The following is a 13,955-nucleotide window of genomic DNA, read 5'->3' on the forward strand; positions in this document are numbered from 1 at the left end:
TGTAATAACGCTCAGTGACCTAGAAACTCTGGGGATGACTGAGCTTTGCAGCAACATCATGCATTTCCACCCATATCCTTAAAATGTAATCTCTCTGTGATGTCAGCATTGACTTCTGGGAAACCCGGTCCACCTCTTGGCAAGCAGAAAAGGTGTCATGGATTAGCATATCCTACTTTCACAACATACTGTTGTAAGTTATACAAAAGAATGCGTGAAGGGAAAGTCCAGAAGGCTCGGGTCCATGTGCTGCGTTGGTGTGAATTCACAGAAATTCGCAGAGGTTTTTGCTTTCCTTCCCCTCCTGACTGAATCATTCCAGCCAGCTTGTGCCAACATAGATTTAAGTTTATTTTTTTTTGCATTTCCCTATTAACCCTCCAATTTGGGGGCTCTGAGTCTCAGAGTGAATTTAAAACAATGTAACATATTGAAAAGAAATTTAAGCATTGCAAAAGTAGAGATTGAATTTGCTCACTTCTATTAGCATTGAACAAGTTCACATTTTTGTGATTAGAGTTTTAGAGTATTTTAGAGTAAGAGCAATAAGATCAACATCAGCTAGATGCCGCACAGAGCAGCACAGCTTCCTGTTTTCTACGCTCGAAATTTTTTGCAAAGTGGCTCTGGCAGCTCACAGGAATATCAGACTGATATTAACACGTGATTGCTCTGCACTCTCATCGGTTGACAGATTCCATTGGGCCAGAGTGGGTTTAGTTACAGTGGAAGGGCACAGGCTGAGGGGAGAGAGCAACAGGTTACAGAGGTCGTACAACTGGAAGGGCCAAAGGAATGATTAGGGTGACAGTCATACACACACATGCGTACACACGTACACACACGGGCCTGTCATGGAAAAGATCTTAATACTTTCAGAGATCCAGAGATGTTAGCAGACTTCTGAGTGTGATGGTGTGTGTCCATGTTTCAGATGTCACTGTGTTGTGCTGAGATTGATGATTCATCTGGCTGCTAGTAATTAGGCCCAGTGCAGTAAAAGTAAAGCTGATTGAGAAATTAGAAAATAGTCTGTTTATATTTTTCCTGTGATAAGGAACATGAATTGTAAAATACTACAGTACTTGATTCTATACAGTGTGTGATCTTGCTTGTATTCAGAAAAGCGCATCAGCTTGAAAATATTTTGGCTCGTGAGAGATTTTGAGTCCTCTTATCATTTTCTGTCATAAAATACAAAAGATTTAAAAGGGGAATTACTTCCCATGAGATAACCCAGCTGTGTCATTATAGCCAGAGTGTGTGCAAATGTGTTCTCAAATACATGCAGGGTGTGTCCTGGGAAGGCAGACTGAGAGCCAAATTTTGGTTTGTTCTTCAGACCACGAGCTTTAGATTGCATTGACCAAAAGAACACACCTCCCACCAGCAGCCTCCCTGCACTACACTACCAGGAGAGAACGAGCAAGCAAAAAGGAAGTGCGCACGCGCGTGTGTGTACAAAGCTGCGTGTGAATTTTTGCATGGAGAAGTCAGACTATTATTATCACAATGACTGATCTGCATGACATGCAAATCAGTCCATTTCATATGATAAACAAATTATACTATGTGTTAAACTGTAAATTATTATTAATTTATTATAAGTCACCAGATTTCTTTATCTTTGAATTATTCTAAACATGCACACGGCCGGTGTTTGAACTGTAATGCTGTAAACTAGCACCAGGTTCCTTTTAAAGCTCCCAGCACTGCTACAAAGCTCATAAAGCTGTGCTGTGGGCCTCTCCCTCCTCTTTCTGCATTTCTTCTTTCCACCTCCCTCTATTCTCTTTAATGCCAAAGAGAGTATAAGAGAAAAGATGGAAGAAAAAAGAGAGGGATGGGAAGGCAATAAATTTGGAAGGGAGAGGGTGTCTTGATGGAGAGTGAGAGAGAGAAGAAATTGGAGGGAAATGAGAGAGGCAGGGAGAAATTTGGCAAAAATGAAAGTGAGGGAGAGAGCGGAGATGTGGAGAGGTAAGAGAGAGGGTGAGGCAAAGAGGGAGAAGGAAGATAGAGAGAGAGAGAGAGGGAGATGAAACTGCTCTTTAATCAGTGAGGGGCTATATGGAGGCGGGCCGAGGTGCCTACTGTAATCCGATACACGCGCGCGCGCGCCGTTCACGCGAACCGAGACGGGAAAGGGGGGGGGGGGGGCGCTGAGTGAGCAGTCCTGCTCGCTGCCCACTAACCCGGCGCTGAGCGGAGGGGAAGGTGCGCACTGCCGGAGCTGCTGAGGGAGAGAGGCACCAAGCATGGACAAGAGAGGGAGAGAGAGAGCGCAAGAGAGAGAGCACACAGAAAAGCGTGCGTGAGCGAAGAAACGCTCAGTTTGTTGGAGGAGAAGCGGAGAAGCCGCGCGTCTGTTTTCTCCCGGTCAGCATTACGCACGCACACCGGAGCTGCGTCTTCCAGGAGACCACGTGTTGTTTTTTTTAGCTCTATATAAGAACGGACCGTAATCGGGACATTGTAATCAACAGGAAAATGACGGGAGAGTGTTTTGAGTCTTGATCACAGGTGCTTTTACCAAGTCAGTGTAGCACTTGGAGAGTGAGAGCGAAAGCTTTTGGAGTACTTCCCCGGACCGAGGGCGAAAGACGTGCGGCACTTTTTGTTTTTATCAAACTAAACGGGGTAAATATTTTTTTATCCTTCTCGTTGGTTTTTGCCTGTGGTTATTTTTTGTAATTAAATTTTTCTAATTGACTTTGTTTGAAATTTCTCAGCCAACTGTGTTGATCCCGTGTTTTGACTGACAGAGGGACGTTGCTGCCGGCTGGGAACGCAGAAATGGATTTCGCGTCTTTGAAAATGTTTTTAATGGAAAAATTGCGCTGATTGCAGATCTTTTTTTTTTCTTTCTTTCTTTCTTTTCAAAATTTACACAAATCGAAAAGAGCGGTCCTGGCTGCAGGAGAAGCGGTGCCGCACACCGAGAAGACCTGCACGGACAGAGTGGCTGAAGCAGCTCGATATTCCTGGAGAGCCCGTGAACGCAGCCCGGCTTCTGTGTTGTAGTTTGGGCACCGGCTGCTTTGCGCTTGAAAAAGAAATAGAAAATAGTGGAAAAGGGGAAGACTTTGTCTCACATTAAACTGAAGCGAGCCACAGTGGAGGAGAAGAGCTGGATTTTCTCCACATAACAGGAAGAAAAGATGGATTTACTCATGTGGCTCTGTGGATGTTTACTGGCCTTTCTTTTGCCTCCATCAGTCACGGCGGAGGAAGGAGGTAGGTTTGACACTTTTCCTGCTCGCTTTAATTCTTGTCACACGTAGGTCCTGAATGGAAAACAATCCACATTTTTTTTAAGGAAGGGACATTTTCTCCATTCACATCACAAATCCAAAGTCTCTGACACACCTCGGGGAGTTTTTATGTACCAGGCTAACCAATTTGCGTAAAAAAATCTATTTCAGTGAAGGCACCACCAAAACATTTATTTCCCTTCAAATAACTTGAACAATTAAGTTCAGTGCCGAAGGCCGGTGATTATTTTAGTTTCCCCACCTTTCTGACGGTCCTTGTTACAGTCACCTTTTACTCTGGAACCATATGGATCAGTCGGCGTTAGCAGCAGCAGTGTTCTATTTCAAAAGGGAAAAAAAGTGACTAACTTTAAACTGATTTCATCAGAATCTGTTATTTTTTCCGAGCCTTGGGCTGATTTATTTTTCCAAGGAGGATGACTCCTGGTGTTGCGCGGTAAAACTTTCCAAGATAATTTCACACATAAAAATGTCACCATTCCAGCGAACATCTTCATCTTCCTCCCGGCTGCTGGTGTGACTCTGACCTGGAGTGATCTTCACATATGTTCTGTTTTTTCCACCGGTATTGATTTTTGACTTCTGGGCAAAACATCATAACCATATGCTGCACATTTTAATCTGTGGTTTAATCAATGGCTGTTCTCGGGAGAGCCATCCCAGTAATGAAAAATCACTGATGGTCCTGTAATATTCCTATGGGGAGCCGTCTCAGTGTCAGTGATCTGAGGGGCAGCAGCTCCTTGTAGTTAACAGTGACCTTATCGTGCTTCTTTTGTCCCTTAATGTGTCACTGTGATTTAGTCTTGGAAAGTTCCTGGACAGTTTTACCGTAAGATCGCTCTCTTTTCCTTTATTTATTTATTTATTTATTTTTTTGCCATTTGTCATTTCTTTCTGTGGATCACTCACTACGCGGAGCGGTGGCAGGAGATCTGACCGGGTTACTGCCTCCTGCTACCGGAGGCCGGCACCAGCAGCCCCCGTCTCACGGAGCCTCTCTTGGTTGTATTTACTAGATTAATGCGAATACCAGTTAACCTTTGCTCCCAAGTGAGAAAGGCTGCTCCATGTGCGTTTTACGCTCTGCTACCGGAGACAAAGCCAAAGTGGTGCGCTCGACGCGCCGGTCCAACGCGTGTAAACGCTGCTCCCTGTGCTCGCTTTTGTGCGCATCCAGCTGATCTTTACGCGCAGCGAGGAGTGTAGGATCCAAGTAGGCAGATGCTCTGTGCAGCAGAGGAGCATTTTAGTCCATTAACTCCAACATATGTCTACTCCGGGTCAAGACACCAGTAACCTCGGTTTGCACTTTGGTTACAGGTGTGTCTGAATGGGGTTGTTGGGGAGGTGAGGGGGGGTGCAGATGAAATATGCGAACTTTTACATTTTTTAAATTAACAAATGAGTTTTACATAAAGAAAAAACGACAAAAAATTATAATTTGAGAATGCACCCAATCTTTGGTCTTTAAACCACATAGCTGATACCTCAAGTATAATACACAGATTCATTGCTTCTCACAGCAGTTTATTAAAAGGATTCTTTGAACCTCATGCAATCACTTTTTTCATCTCCCCAAGAGCAGCTTTCTGTTTTCAGATACATTTGTGTTTTGTCATACAGTACAAAGGGGTAACTGAGAAAAGGGCAGCTGTGGAGCAATTGGTGCATTCATAGGTTGTATTGATTTAAGGCTTATTCAGGAGGCTTTTGCAGATCTCATGACTTAGATTAAGTGGCCCGTCTGCCAAATGTTGTTTTGGAGAAATACAGTGTACAGAGAGTGTACACAGTGAAGTCATTCTTTGCATCACATTTGGCCTTAAATGTGAGAGGATATGTGACATGGAACAGAAAGCCAGTTCAGGTCACTGTGAGCAAGCACCTCGATTTTTTTCCCCATCCGTAATTGGCATTTTGTGTAACTCTGTGGTATTTCTGAGACTGTTCTGGCCATTTGATTAACAGTGTCAAATCCCTCATGTTTGAGGTCAAGCCCAGATCAGGAAGTACTACTGAGGAAGCGGCTGAGTGAGGACCTTATAGCACAGCAAAGGTTCACAGGGTGGATGGACAAAACGTTTTACAATGACATGAGACACTCTGGTTTGTTCTGCCTTCACCTCAATTTCCTTTTTAAACATGACATCATCTGTTTCTTTATACTTATCCACCCACTATTATAGGAAAATGTGAATACTAGTATTTTTTGGACAAAAAATTTCTGACAAATGGTGAGACCCAGTTCTTAAATGGGGACTCCATCGAGTTCCCCTCCAGATCTCCCCTTTGGTACACTGAGAACCGCTGGAACACACACAGACGTGCGCTCAGCAGTAGGCTTTGCAGGACTGAAGCTTCCTCAGCAGTAAACTTTTACAGATGCCTCTGCTCTGTCATCTCCGGAGAGATGAGCAAAGGGAAGCACAGCGAGACTAAGAAGTGTATATATAGCGAGAGACAGGAGGGAGGGATGGAAGTACAGTGGGAGGAAGTAACAGGCAGAGAAACAGAGGGAAGCTGGAAAAAGGAGTGAATGAAACGGAAGAATGATTTTAGCCTCGCTGTTTGATCCTGTTTCTTCATTCCGTTTGATCACAGCTGTGCCTGGAAGGGAGATAAACGGACATAATTGGCCACTCAAGACCAGCTGTCTGCCTCTATAGTGTCTCTGCAGAAATATGCCAGTTGATGAAACAGGCTCACTGCGATGCACACTGTGAGAAGTAAGCAAGAAGTAGGACGTGTTGCCCAGAGGTACGCGTTGTAAGGACTAGTTGGTGGGACTGTGTTTTGTTTTCATGGCTCTGATAAAACCTATGTCTGAAACAGAGGGCCGGAAGTTTCTTTTTCAGATTTTTGGTCAAAGTCAACAAGTCCACTTGTGTAATGGGTTTTTATTTGTGCAAATGAATGCATTTCAGTTGTGTGTGTCATTACGGTTGTATGAGCTGGACAAGAAGGAAGGGTGAGTTCACTTGACCTTTACTTGTTAGTTTCATGGTCTACAGTATTTCAAGACTCCTTCTACCCTATAATTTTACGTGAGTGTGATTGAGCTTTCAAATGTGTTTGGTGTTGTCTAGTCTGAAGTGTTTATCATAACCAGCTGCAGTTGCCCCTTGAAGGTCCACTGAATGTGTTTGTTTCCTTTTTTTTCTTTTTCTTTTCGTTTGCTTTAGTGAACATTAAAACCGAACGTACGTGAATATGCACACCTACCAGAAGGTGGCAGTAATAATGCCAAAAAGCTGTCATCAATTTGCAAACTAAGTTTTTTTTTTTTTTAGCAATATAGTTATTGTTTTTCAAAGAAAGAAAGAGAGAGAGAAAAAAGGAAGGCATAGGAAAGATGGTTGGCACATCTATATTGTAGTAGTATTTGAACATAGTCAAGTAAAAAGGCAGATCACAAAGGGAAAACATCTTTGATTAAATACATAAATTAAAATGTATACACAAATTCATATACACATATTCATGGTGAGGCAATAAGTTTTTGAGTCTTGCTCTTTAAGGTAACTCAGGGCCCCATGTCTGACCAAATACATCACCACAATATTCGTCATAAACTCTCAGTCTCCAAATTTAGCGTGTTAGATATTTCTAGCTAGTAGCTTGTAAACCAGTGTGTTTTGAGTTCTACCAGACACAGGTTCTACCAAACAAGCCAAACAAATCATCTTAAAGTAATCAAGTTTTTGGGACGGACTTGCAAATTCAAAATTTGAGACTTGAAGTTTACAAGAGCTCATGTCAGGCCTGAACTTGCACAACATTATCTGTCTGTCACAGTTCAATGCACCATTACAATAGACTGGGTCATAAAGTCATCAATAAAATAAACCATCCATGTTACATGTTCACACAAAGGGCTTATACCCCATTCTAGCTCAGTGCATGATGAACTGACTCCATGTCAATAACGCACTCTGTGTAATTACTTAGCATTTGACAAAAATCTGTGATTCGCTGTATTACAGATATTCTATTCTCAAAACATGAATTCAACTGCATTTATTCTTTCTCTGTCATTTGTTTCCATGGTTAATTACTCCATGCATATGGAAATTAGTTTGCTTGCTTAGGAAAGGCTAAAAATAAACCAACATTGTATGGCAGGTCAAATCACAAGAGAAGCCAGCAAGTGAATGAATTTTCAATATTAGCATGAAAATATATATAACAGCTGAAAAAAAAGGGCAATTAGTGAATCTTCTGTGTATGTCCCATGTTTTCTTGACATTTTCTGAGTCTGTTTTTATTCATTATATAGTCATTCTCAATCTCTGCTGCTTTGTCTGGTGTGACAAATGTTTTAGTTGTCTTGTGAACTTTTGAATTAGATAGATTTGGTTTGATTTGATTTAGATAATGCAGCAAGAACAGTGAAGAGGAAAAGGTGAGCAGGCATGGCGGAAATAGGGAAAAAAGAGAAAAGACGTGGACAGCGCAAGGTATTGTGAATGTTTTATGCCACAAAAGAAGGATTGAAAGGGTGGAACAGAGGAACTGAGAGGGCAATAGTGAAATGAGCGGAACGCAGCAGAGTGTAAAGTAGTTGTTGAGTGGAGCCACCTGCAGAAAACCAACTCAGATTATTCCTCTCCTTTGTCAAACACAGCAGCCTCTCTGGCCAAGACTGATTACTCAAGTTCATTCCAATTACAAACAAAAAAGTTTGCTACTTCATCTTATTGGGAAAATGAAATGAAATCATAATTTCAAGGTTGTTTTAATGGATGGTAATTTATTTGTTTGCTGGCTGAAATGAAAACACCTCATGCAATCTCCTTTACTCTGATGGTTTGGATTCAGTGGCTGTATGTGACAACAGTGTGCGTGAATCTCCGGCAGATGACACATTTTGCTGGAGACTTTTTTCAGGACTGATGTCATTTTAATTATCTTGTAGGTAGCAGGTGTTTTTCACCAGGTTTCAGGATTAAGGTTTTTCCTTTTTCATCTAGTGATTCAGATAGCTGCTGCTCTGCTCTACCCTTTTGTTTTTCCTTTCAAGGCGCATGTAAATTCCAAGAAAAATCATATAAATTCGAGATGACACCTTTTTTTTTTTTAATGTATGAGTCAAATGAGAGGACATTAGTCTATCATCTGTCATTAGAGTAATGGTGGCTGAACAACGGAGACGGAGTTAGCAGTGAACAAATAAACATTTAACCAATTAACCCTCTGCACAGTCTCTCTCTCTCTCCCTCTCTCCCATCTGTAAAAAAGAGAAAGGACAATTAGAGGGTCCAGCAGGATGTTCTAATTACAGTTATCATGTCATTAGCAAACCGCTAGTATTCTAGTGTCTTCATTGGCCATTGGTAATGACTGGAGTAATTACAGAGACTTGGGGGATCTGTGCGTGTGTGTGTGTGTGTGTTTGTGTCTTTGCAAAGAACAAATGTCCTCAGAGGAGCAAGGAGATCATGGGAGTCTTTCAAATGAGACTATTTGCCTGTCCTCACTTCTTTCAAACGTGCACACAGAGAGATTGTGTGGTTGTGTGTGTGGGAGGGACAGTTTGTGTACTGAGCTAAGCCTTCTGTTTCCTCAGTAGTCCCTCCAGAGCCGTGTCGTGCAAGGCCACAGGTTGTTTTACTTTTTCACTCTCCCTTCACGGTGAATCATCCTGTTGTTTTCCTCGTTTCATGGCACTTCATCTCCCCTTTAATAGCAATCTCTGTCTCTTTCTCCACACCTCCCCAATGGCAGTGTTTTCCCTTGCTCCGATTAAGAAACCTTCCTCACCCTCTTTTCACCCCTACGTCACGACGGTGGGAAACCTCTTACCGTTTCACTCCGCTCGCTGTTTTGTTTTTTCTTCATGTTCAGCCTGCTCTTTCTGACTCTGTCAGTCTATGTTTTCCTCAACCTAGTTTCCTCTGCCTGGAAGACACTAAAGCTCAACAGTCGAAATCCATTCACACAACTTGTTAGAATGACATTCATACATCTTAAAATGCTGATGTAAAGCTCTGAGTATGGTGCTTTTGCTGCTTATACTTAAAGGAATTTAACTTAATGGAACACATCAGACTCTGAAGAACACATATTTGTTCCATAATTGGCACTTTGATAAATCAAAATGAACTATAATTATTTCAAGAACCAGGGGAACAAATCTGTTGGTGAAAAAACAGTCAGCAGTTTCATTTTGTTTCACATAGAAGGAACATGTGTGAAAGTGAGGAAAGACATTCACATGTTTATTTAACAGCATGAATATCTTAAGTCAATTTGTTCTTCATCTTTGAAAAATAACAAACCAGGTTTTGTCATCTATAAGCCCTTTACCCCTCACACCACTATTAATGATGTGAAAGAGAAAGTTAGATGTTAGAGAGCAATGATCACCAAAATACCTTTTAGTTTTAAAATGCTAATTCTGTTATGCTACTTGAAATTTCAAACCTCTAAGATGTGTACAAACAATGCTAACCCCAATGCTAACTCGTATTCTGGGCAGAGATCAGAGGGTGGATCAGCATTTTCTCATGACTAGCTCTGTTTTTATTTTTCAACGGAGATCTTTGACAGTTTAGGAAGTGCTGGTCGAAATGTCAAATCAGAAAATGACATTGTTCCTGAGGGCATGGACAGACCAGGTGTTGAGTCATTTGGTTTATACTGGATGGAATGAGTCATTTCTGAGTATAACCTGTAAAATGTCAGTTCATTATTACTCTCTCTGTCGGTGATCTGAAATCTTTCTCCCTATCTTCCAGTCAACCGCTCTGTTATCTCTCTCTTCTGTTCAATTCTCCATAGATTAGGTAGCGTCTTTGGTCTTGAGATGAGAAGCTCCTTCTCATGCCACTTCTTTTTCCGTGTAACACACTCATCCTTCTTTGAGTCCTTGTCTTTTTTCTCTCAAATTTCCCATCCTTGTTTTTGTTTCTCAGTTTCTTTGTAGTCCTCCGCCATCCCTTTCTCTCGCAAAAAACACAGACTCACACACTCTGTTCTGTCTGTAATTTTCCACTGTGGCTTAATGCAGCGCACCTGGAGAAAAGCAAAACCCCACCTGTTTGTGTGTGTGTATGTGCTTAACTTGTGTTTTCTGTCCAGTGAGCTGTTCTGAGCTGCTGACTTTCTCTTTTCAGATGATGAGAGACAGATGTTCTGGCATTACTTGTCTTCTTTCGTCCTGCTCTGCCTCCTTCTTCCCCAGTCTTGCTCACTCACTAACCCCCCTCCCTCTTTTGGTCCGCTCCTGAGGTTTTCCAGGTTTTGATGACTAAAAGCCCCTTGGTTTTGATCCAAAGAAGACATTTCAGCTTGGCATTTTCATTGTTTCTCATATTTTTAAAGTCATACAAGAGCTTTCAATACAGAATGTAGCAATTTGCGAGTGCTCCATGAGGCTGGAAGCAAGCCATCCTACTGAAAGTACAGTGTACTAAAATACTAAAAAGCCCAGAAATCCATGTTGAAATTAGCATTATCTCCATTCAGGCTTTGATACAGATGCTCAGAGTATATTGATTATTGAATCTGGGGACCTTTCTGCAGCAAGGTCAAAATAATGAGAATATCAGACTCGCTCTACTTTTTTAACAACTGGGTCCGCGGTGCTGGTGGATAATAAGTTGATCTGCTAAATGATAACCTCCCTCCTAATGAGCTGCAGAGTTAGTTAGGTGAGACACACACTTCATGCACAAACACATAACTACTAATGTTTTCATTAGGGTCGCTCACCGGGTCAAATGAGTCCAAAATATGCTTCAACACATTAGCAAAAGTTCCTGCAGACTAGCAAATCAATCGCAATTTGCGAAAAGTGTTTCTTTAGTCAGATCAGACTGCCTCCACGGAGGGAAAATGAATCTGTAAAGACAGCTTGGAAACAAGGTCAGGGAATTTGCATTTGGGGCTAACAAACAGAAATCTAGTTCAGTTTTGCAAAACAGCTCCATGCGGAAGAGAGATTGTATTTCTACGTTTGTGACTTTTTGTGGGATTGTTTGTATTGCCCCTCTGTGTGTGAGTGTTGCTGTGCATTCCTCTCTGTACATGGTTTTATCCCATTTCTGTGTGGGTGCATCTGTGTGTGTGTACGTGGGGAAAAGTTGCTGAATAGGTGATATAGGGACGCAATACTAAATGTGGCGGAGGGCTATAAATAATGCACTGACCTGTCTCACATCCCTGCTCGACTGCTTAGCACCGTTTACTGCTGCTTATCCTGTGTGTGTGTGTGTGTGCGTGTGTGTGTATGTGTGTGTGGTCTAAATTCATTGATGTCTAGAAGGGGATAAGCCATGTTCAGCAGTTTGTATTTGTGCTTTTGTTGGGAATGTGTGGTTTAGATACTACTTCTACTTGAAGATCCCTCTATCAACCGCATCAGCGTGTGGTTGAGAGGGAAGTCATCTTGTGTGAAGTCAGGGGTCAAGCAGAAGGAAGTGTGTGTGTGTCATCTCTGAGCGATGGACAAACAGAGACAGAGAAAATACAGATTTTTTTGATGTGGTGCTATTGTTTCAACTTACGTTGAGGTGGTTATATAGAAATACCAACTCACCGCAGAAGATCCAAGCAGAGCCGGTCCTGGGCTGTTTGAGTTCTTTACTTCAGAAAAAGGAGTAACTTCTTTTACAGTGAACATCTTCTGTTACTCAGACTGCTCCACTAGATTTGACAGAATTGCTGTTTATGATTTTCTAATTTCCTTTCAAAGTTTACACATTCAACATCTTATGAACGACATAACAGATTTAACTTCCCAAATATATATATGATGTAGGTAACAGTGGCTTACTAACAGAAACTCCAACAAGTAAATGCATATGTGTGATGAAGTACAACGTTTGCCTGAAATAGAGTTTTTCTAGGTCGACTGCCAAATATGCAGATGGCTGACTGAGGTTTAAACATCCGACAACCAAACTAAAAGAATGATTCAGGATACTTCTGACTTTGATATCATTTTTACCAGCTATGTGTTAGCATGTTGGAAGTGTCCAGGAGCAAAATGTGCTCCTGGACACTGACTGTAGCAAAAGCTACCACAGAGGAGGTTCTGATTACTTAGACAAGTGCTAATAGGTCTGTGGACAGATGTGATTAGCATGATAGTGTCACCACTGAGCGGAACACAGTCAGAGCAATTTACAGGAATGTAGGTGAGATCAAAATGAATGGCATATATGACAACACAGGTCAGAATGTCATTGTAGCTTTTAATTGTGGTTTCTGCCATTAGTGAACCAGGATGTTGTGACATTTTTAGCCATGGCAGGTTTGTTGAGGACTAGGAGGACATTATTATATAAAAAAAAAAAAGAAGCTTTGCGGGCCAAATTAACCCTAAATGCTAAGAGCACCAACAGTGATTAACTCTTTTCTCAACCCTGCAATTTTAACGCCTCTCTTCACTACATTTTCTTTCCCTCACTGTCAAAAAACACACACACTCTTTTACCTGCTTGATGATTCTTGACATGAATTCTGGCTTTTCACAACTCAGCATCTTCTTTGTTAGGAGCACACACACACACACACACACACACAACACTTTTCTTCTCAGCATGCAGGTCAATGTGCTGGAGTGTTGAATATAAATTAGCATTGCTATAGATTCACCTCTGGAGGTTGTGTCTCTTGTTTTTAGAGATAAAGTGCATATTGGTTTATCACTGCAGGAACTCTGTGTTATTATGACTGATGAGCTTCACCTCAGCATCATCTATCTACTGTATATGAGCGGATGCACCAAATTGTGTCACCTTCTGTTTGAATGTGATAATCGTTGACTGATTTCTTTCGCGTGTATGATGAGATTAATAGACCCTTAAAGCAGAGCAGACACAATACCTTACACACACAGAGCATCTGCCTCTCTATTACAACAGCCTTATCCATCAGACAATTGGAGGTGCTGTCTTTATCGGCTGCATGCCAGAGGTGAGGAGGAGAAGAGGATTGTCTGAAAAAGGAACAGAATGCCACCTACAGAAACTTCTCCGTGGAAAGTTTGAGAATGATGACAAACATAACTTACATATTAAGCATCTTCCAGTCTTCATCCACCAGTTAGTTGGTTGAGGATCTGACTTAAGTCAGTTGTGAGCAGAAAGGTGAAAGAGTCTTCTCTAAAAAACAATACATTTTCACCACTGTTCTCTGTCAGAATCTAATGCAAAGAATTTGAATTTCGTAAAACCCAGTATTCCTTATGAGATTCAAGCAGCAGCTTATTAATCAGCTAAAGCCATCCAACAAAATTTGATTTTTCCCTCTGGCATGGCCTCTTTGCATATCCCAGATTTTTTATTACATACACTTAGCTAAGCGTTGTGCTAAAAGTGGTGTTTGGCCGATGCTGCTGTGAGATTCCAGAGTGGTTAAGCACTAATCCAGGTGGTGCTGAGATGAAATGTGCCTGGCTGGGTTACATAGGTCTTGTAACTCTATTCCTGTATTACTGTATGTCACCAAGGAGATTGGAAACAGATAGGAGGAGGATAGACAGCTCACAGTGTGAGGGAGGGACAGGCTGAGATAGAGAGAGATAGAGGGGGGATGATCACTAATTGTTTGCAGACAGTGTGAGGTAGACACCAGATAAAGCTGCCAGCGTGTCAATCACACTCTGTGCTGAGTGTTCAGATCTGACCTCCACTTTCATCTTTCCTCACTGGTCCTTGAGTGCGTTAGTGT

The 13,955-nt window shown here is 41.7% G+C and overlaps 1 protein-coding gene across 3 annotated transcripts in view; it reads left to right on the forward strand.

The window, feature by feature from the left end:
• Positions 1–2,212: 2,212 nt before the first annotated feature.
• The window catches only part of LOC115061710 (neuropilin-2-like), an 84,717-nt gene continuing 72,974 nt past the window's right edge, over positions 2,213–13,955 (forward strand). For 2 of the 3 annotated variants that reach the window (XM_029530177.1, XM_029530178.1), the window contains exon 1: positions 2,213–3,237. In XM_029530177.1, the coding sequence (XP_029386037.1) occupies positions 3,162–3,237 (76 nt within the window). In that variant the 5' untranslated portion in view covers positions 2,213–3,161. The remainder of the gene's footprint in view (positions 3,238–13,955) is intronic. The other variant, XM_029530176.1, reaches the window with a different exon arrangement.

Source organism: Echeneis naucrates, chromosome 21, assembly GCF_900963305.1.
Source record: "Echeneis naucrates chromosome 21, fEcheNa1.1, whole genome shotgun sequence".
Lineage (NCBI taxonomy): Eukaryota > Metazoa > Chordata > Actinopteri > Carangiformes > Echeneidae > Echeneis > Echeneis naucrates.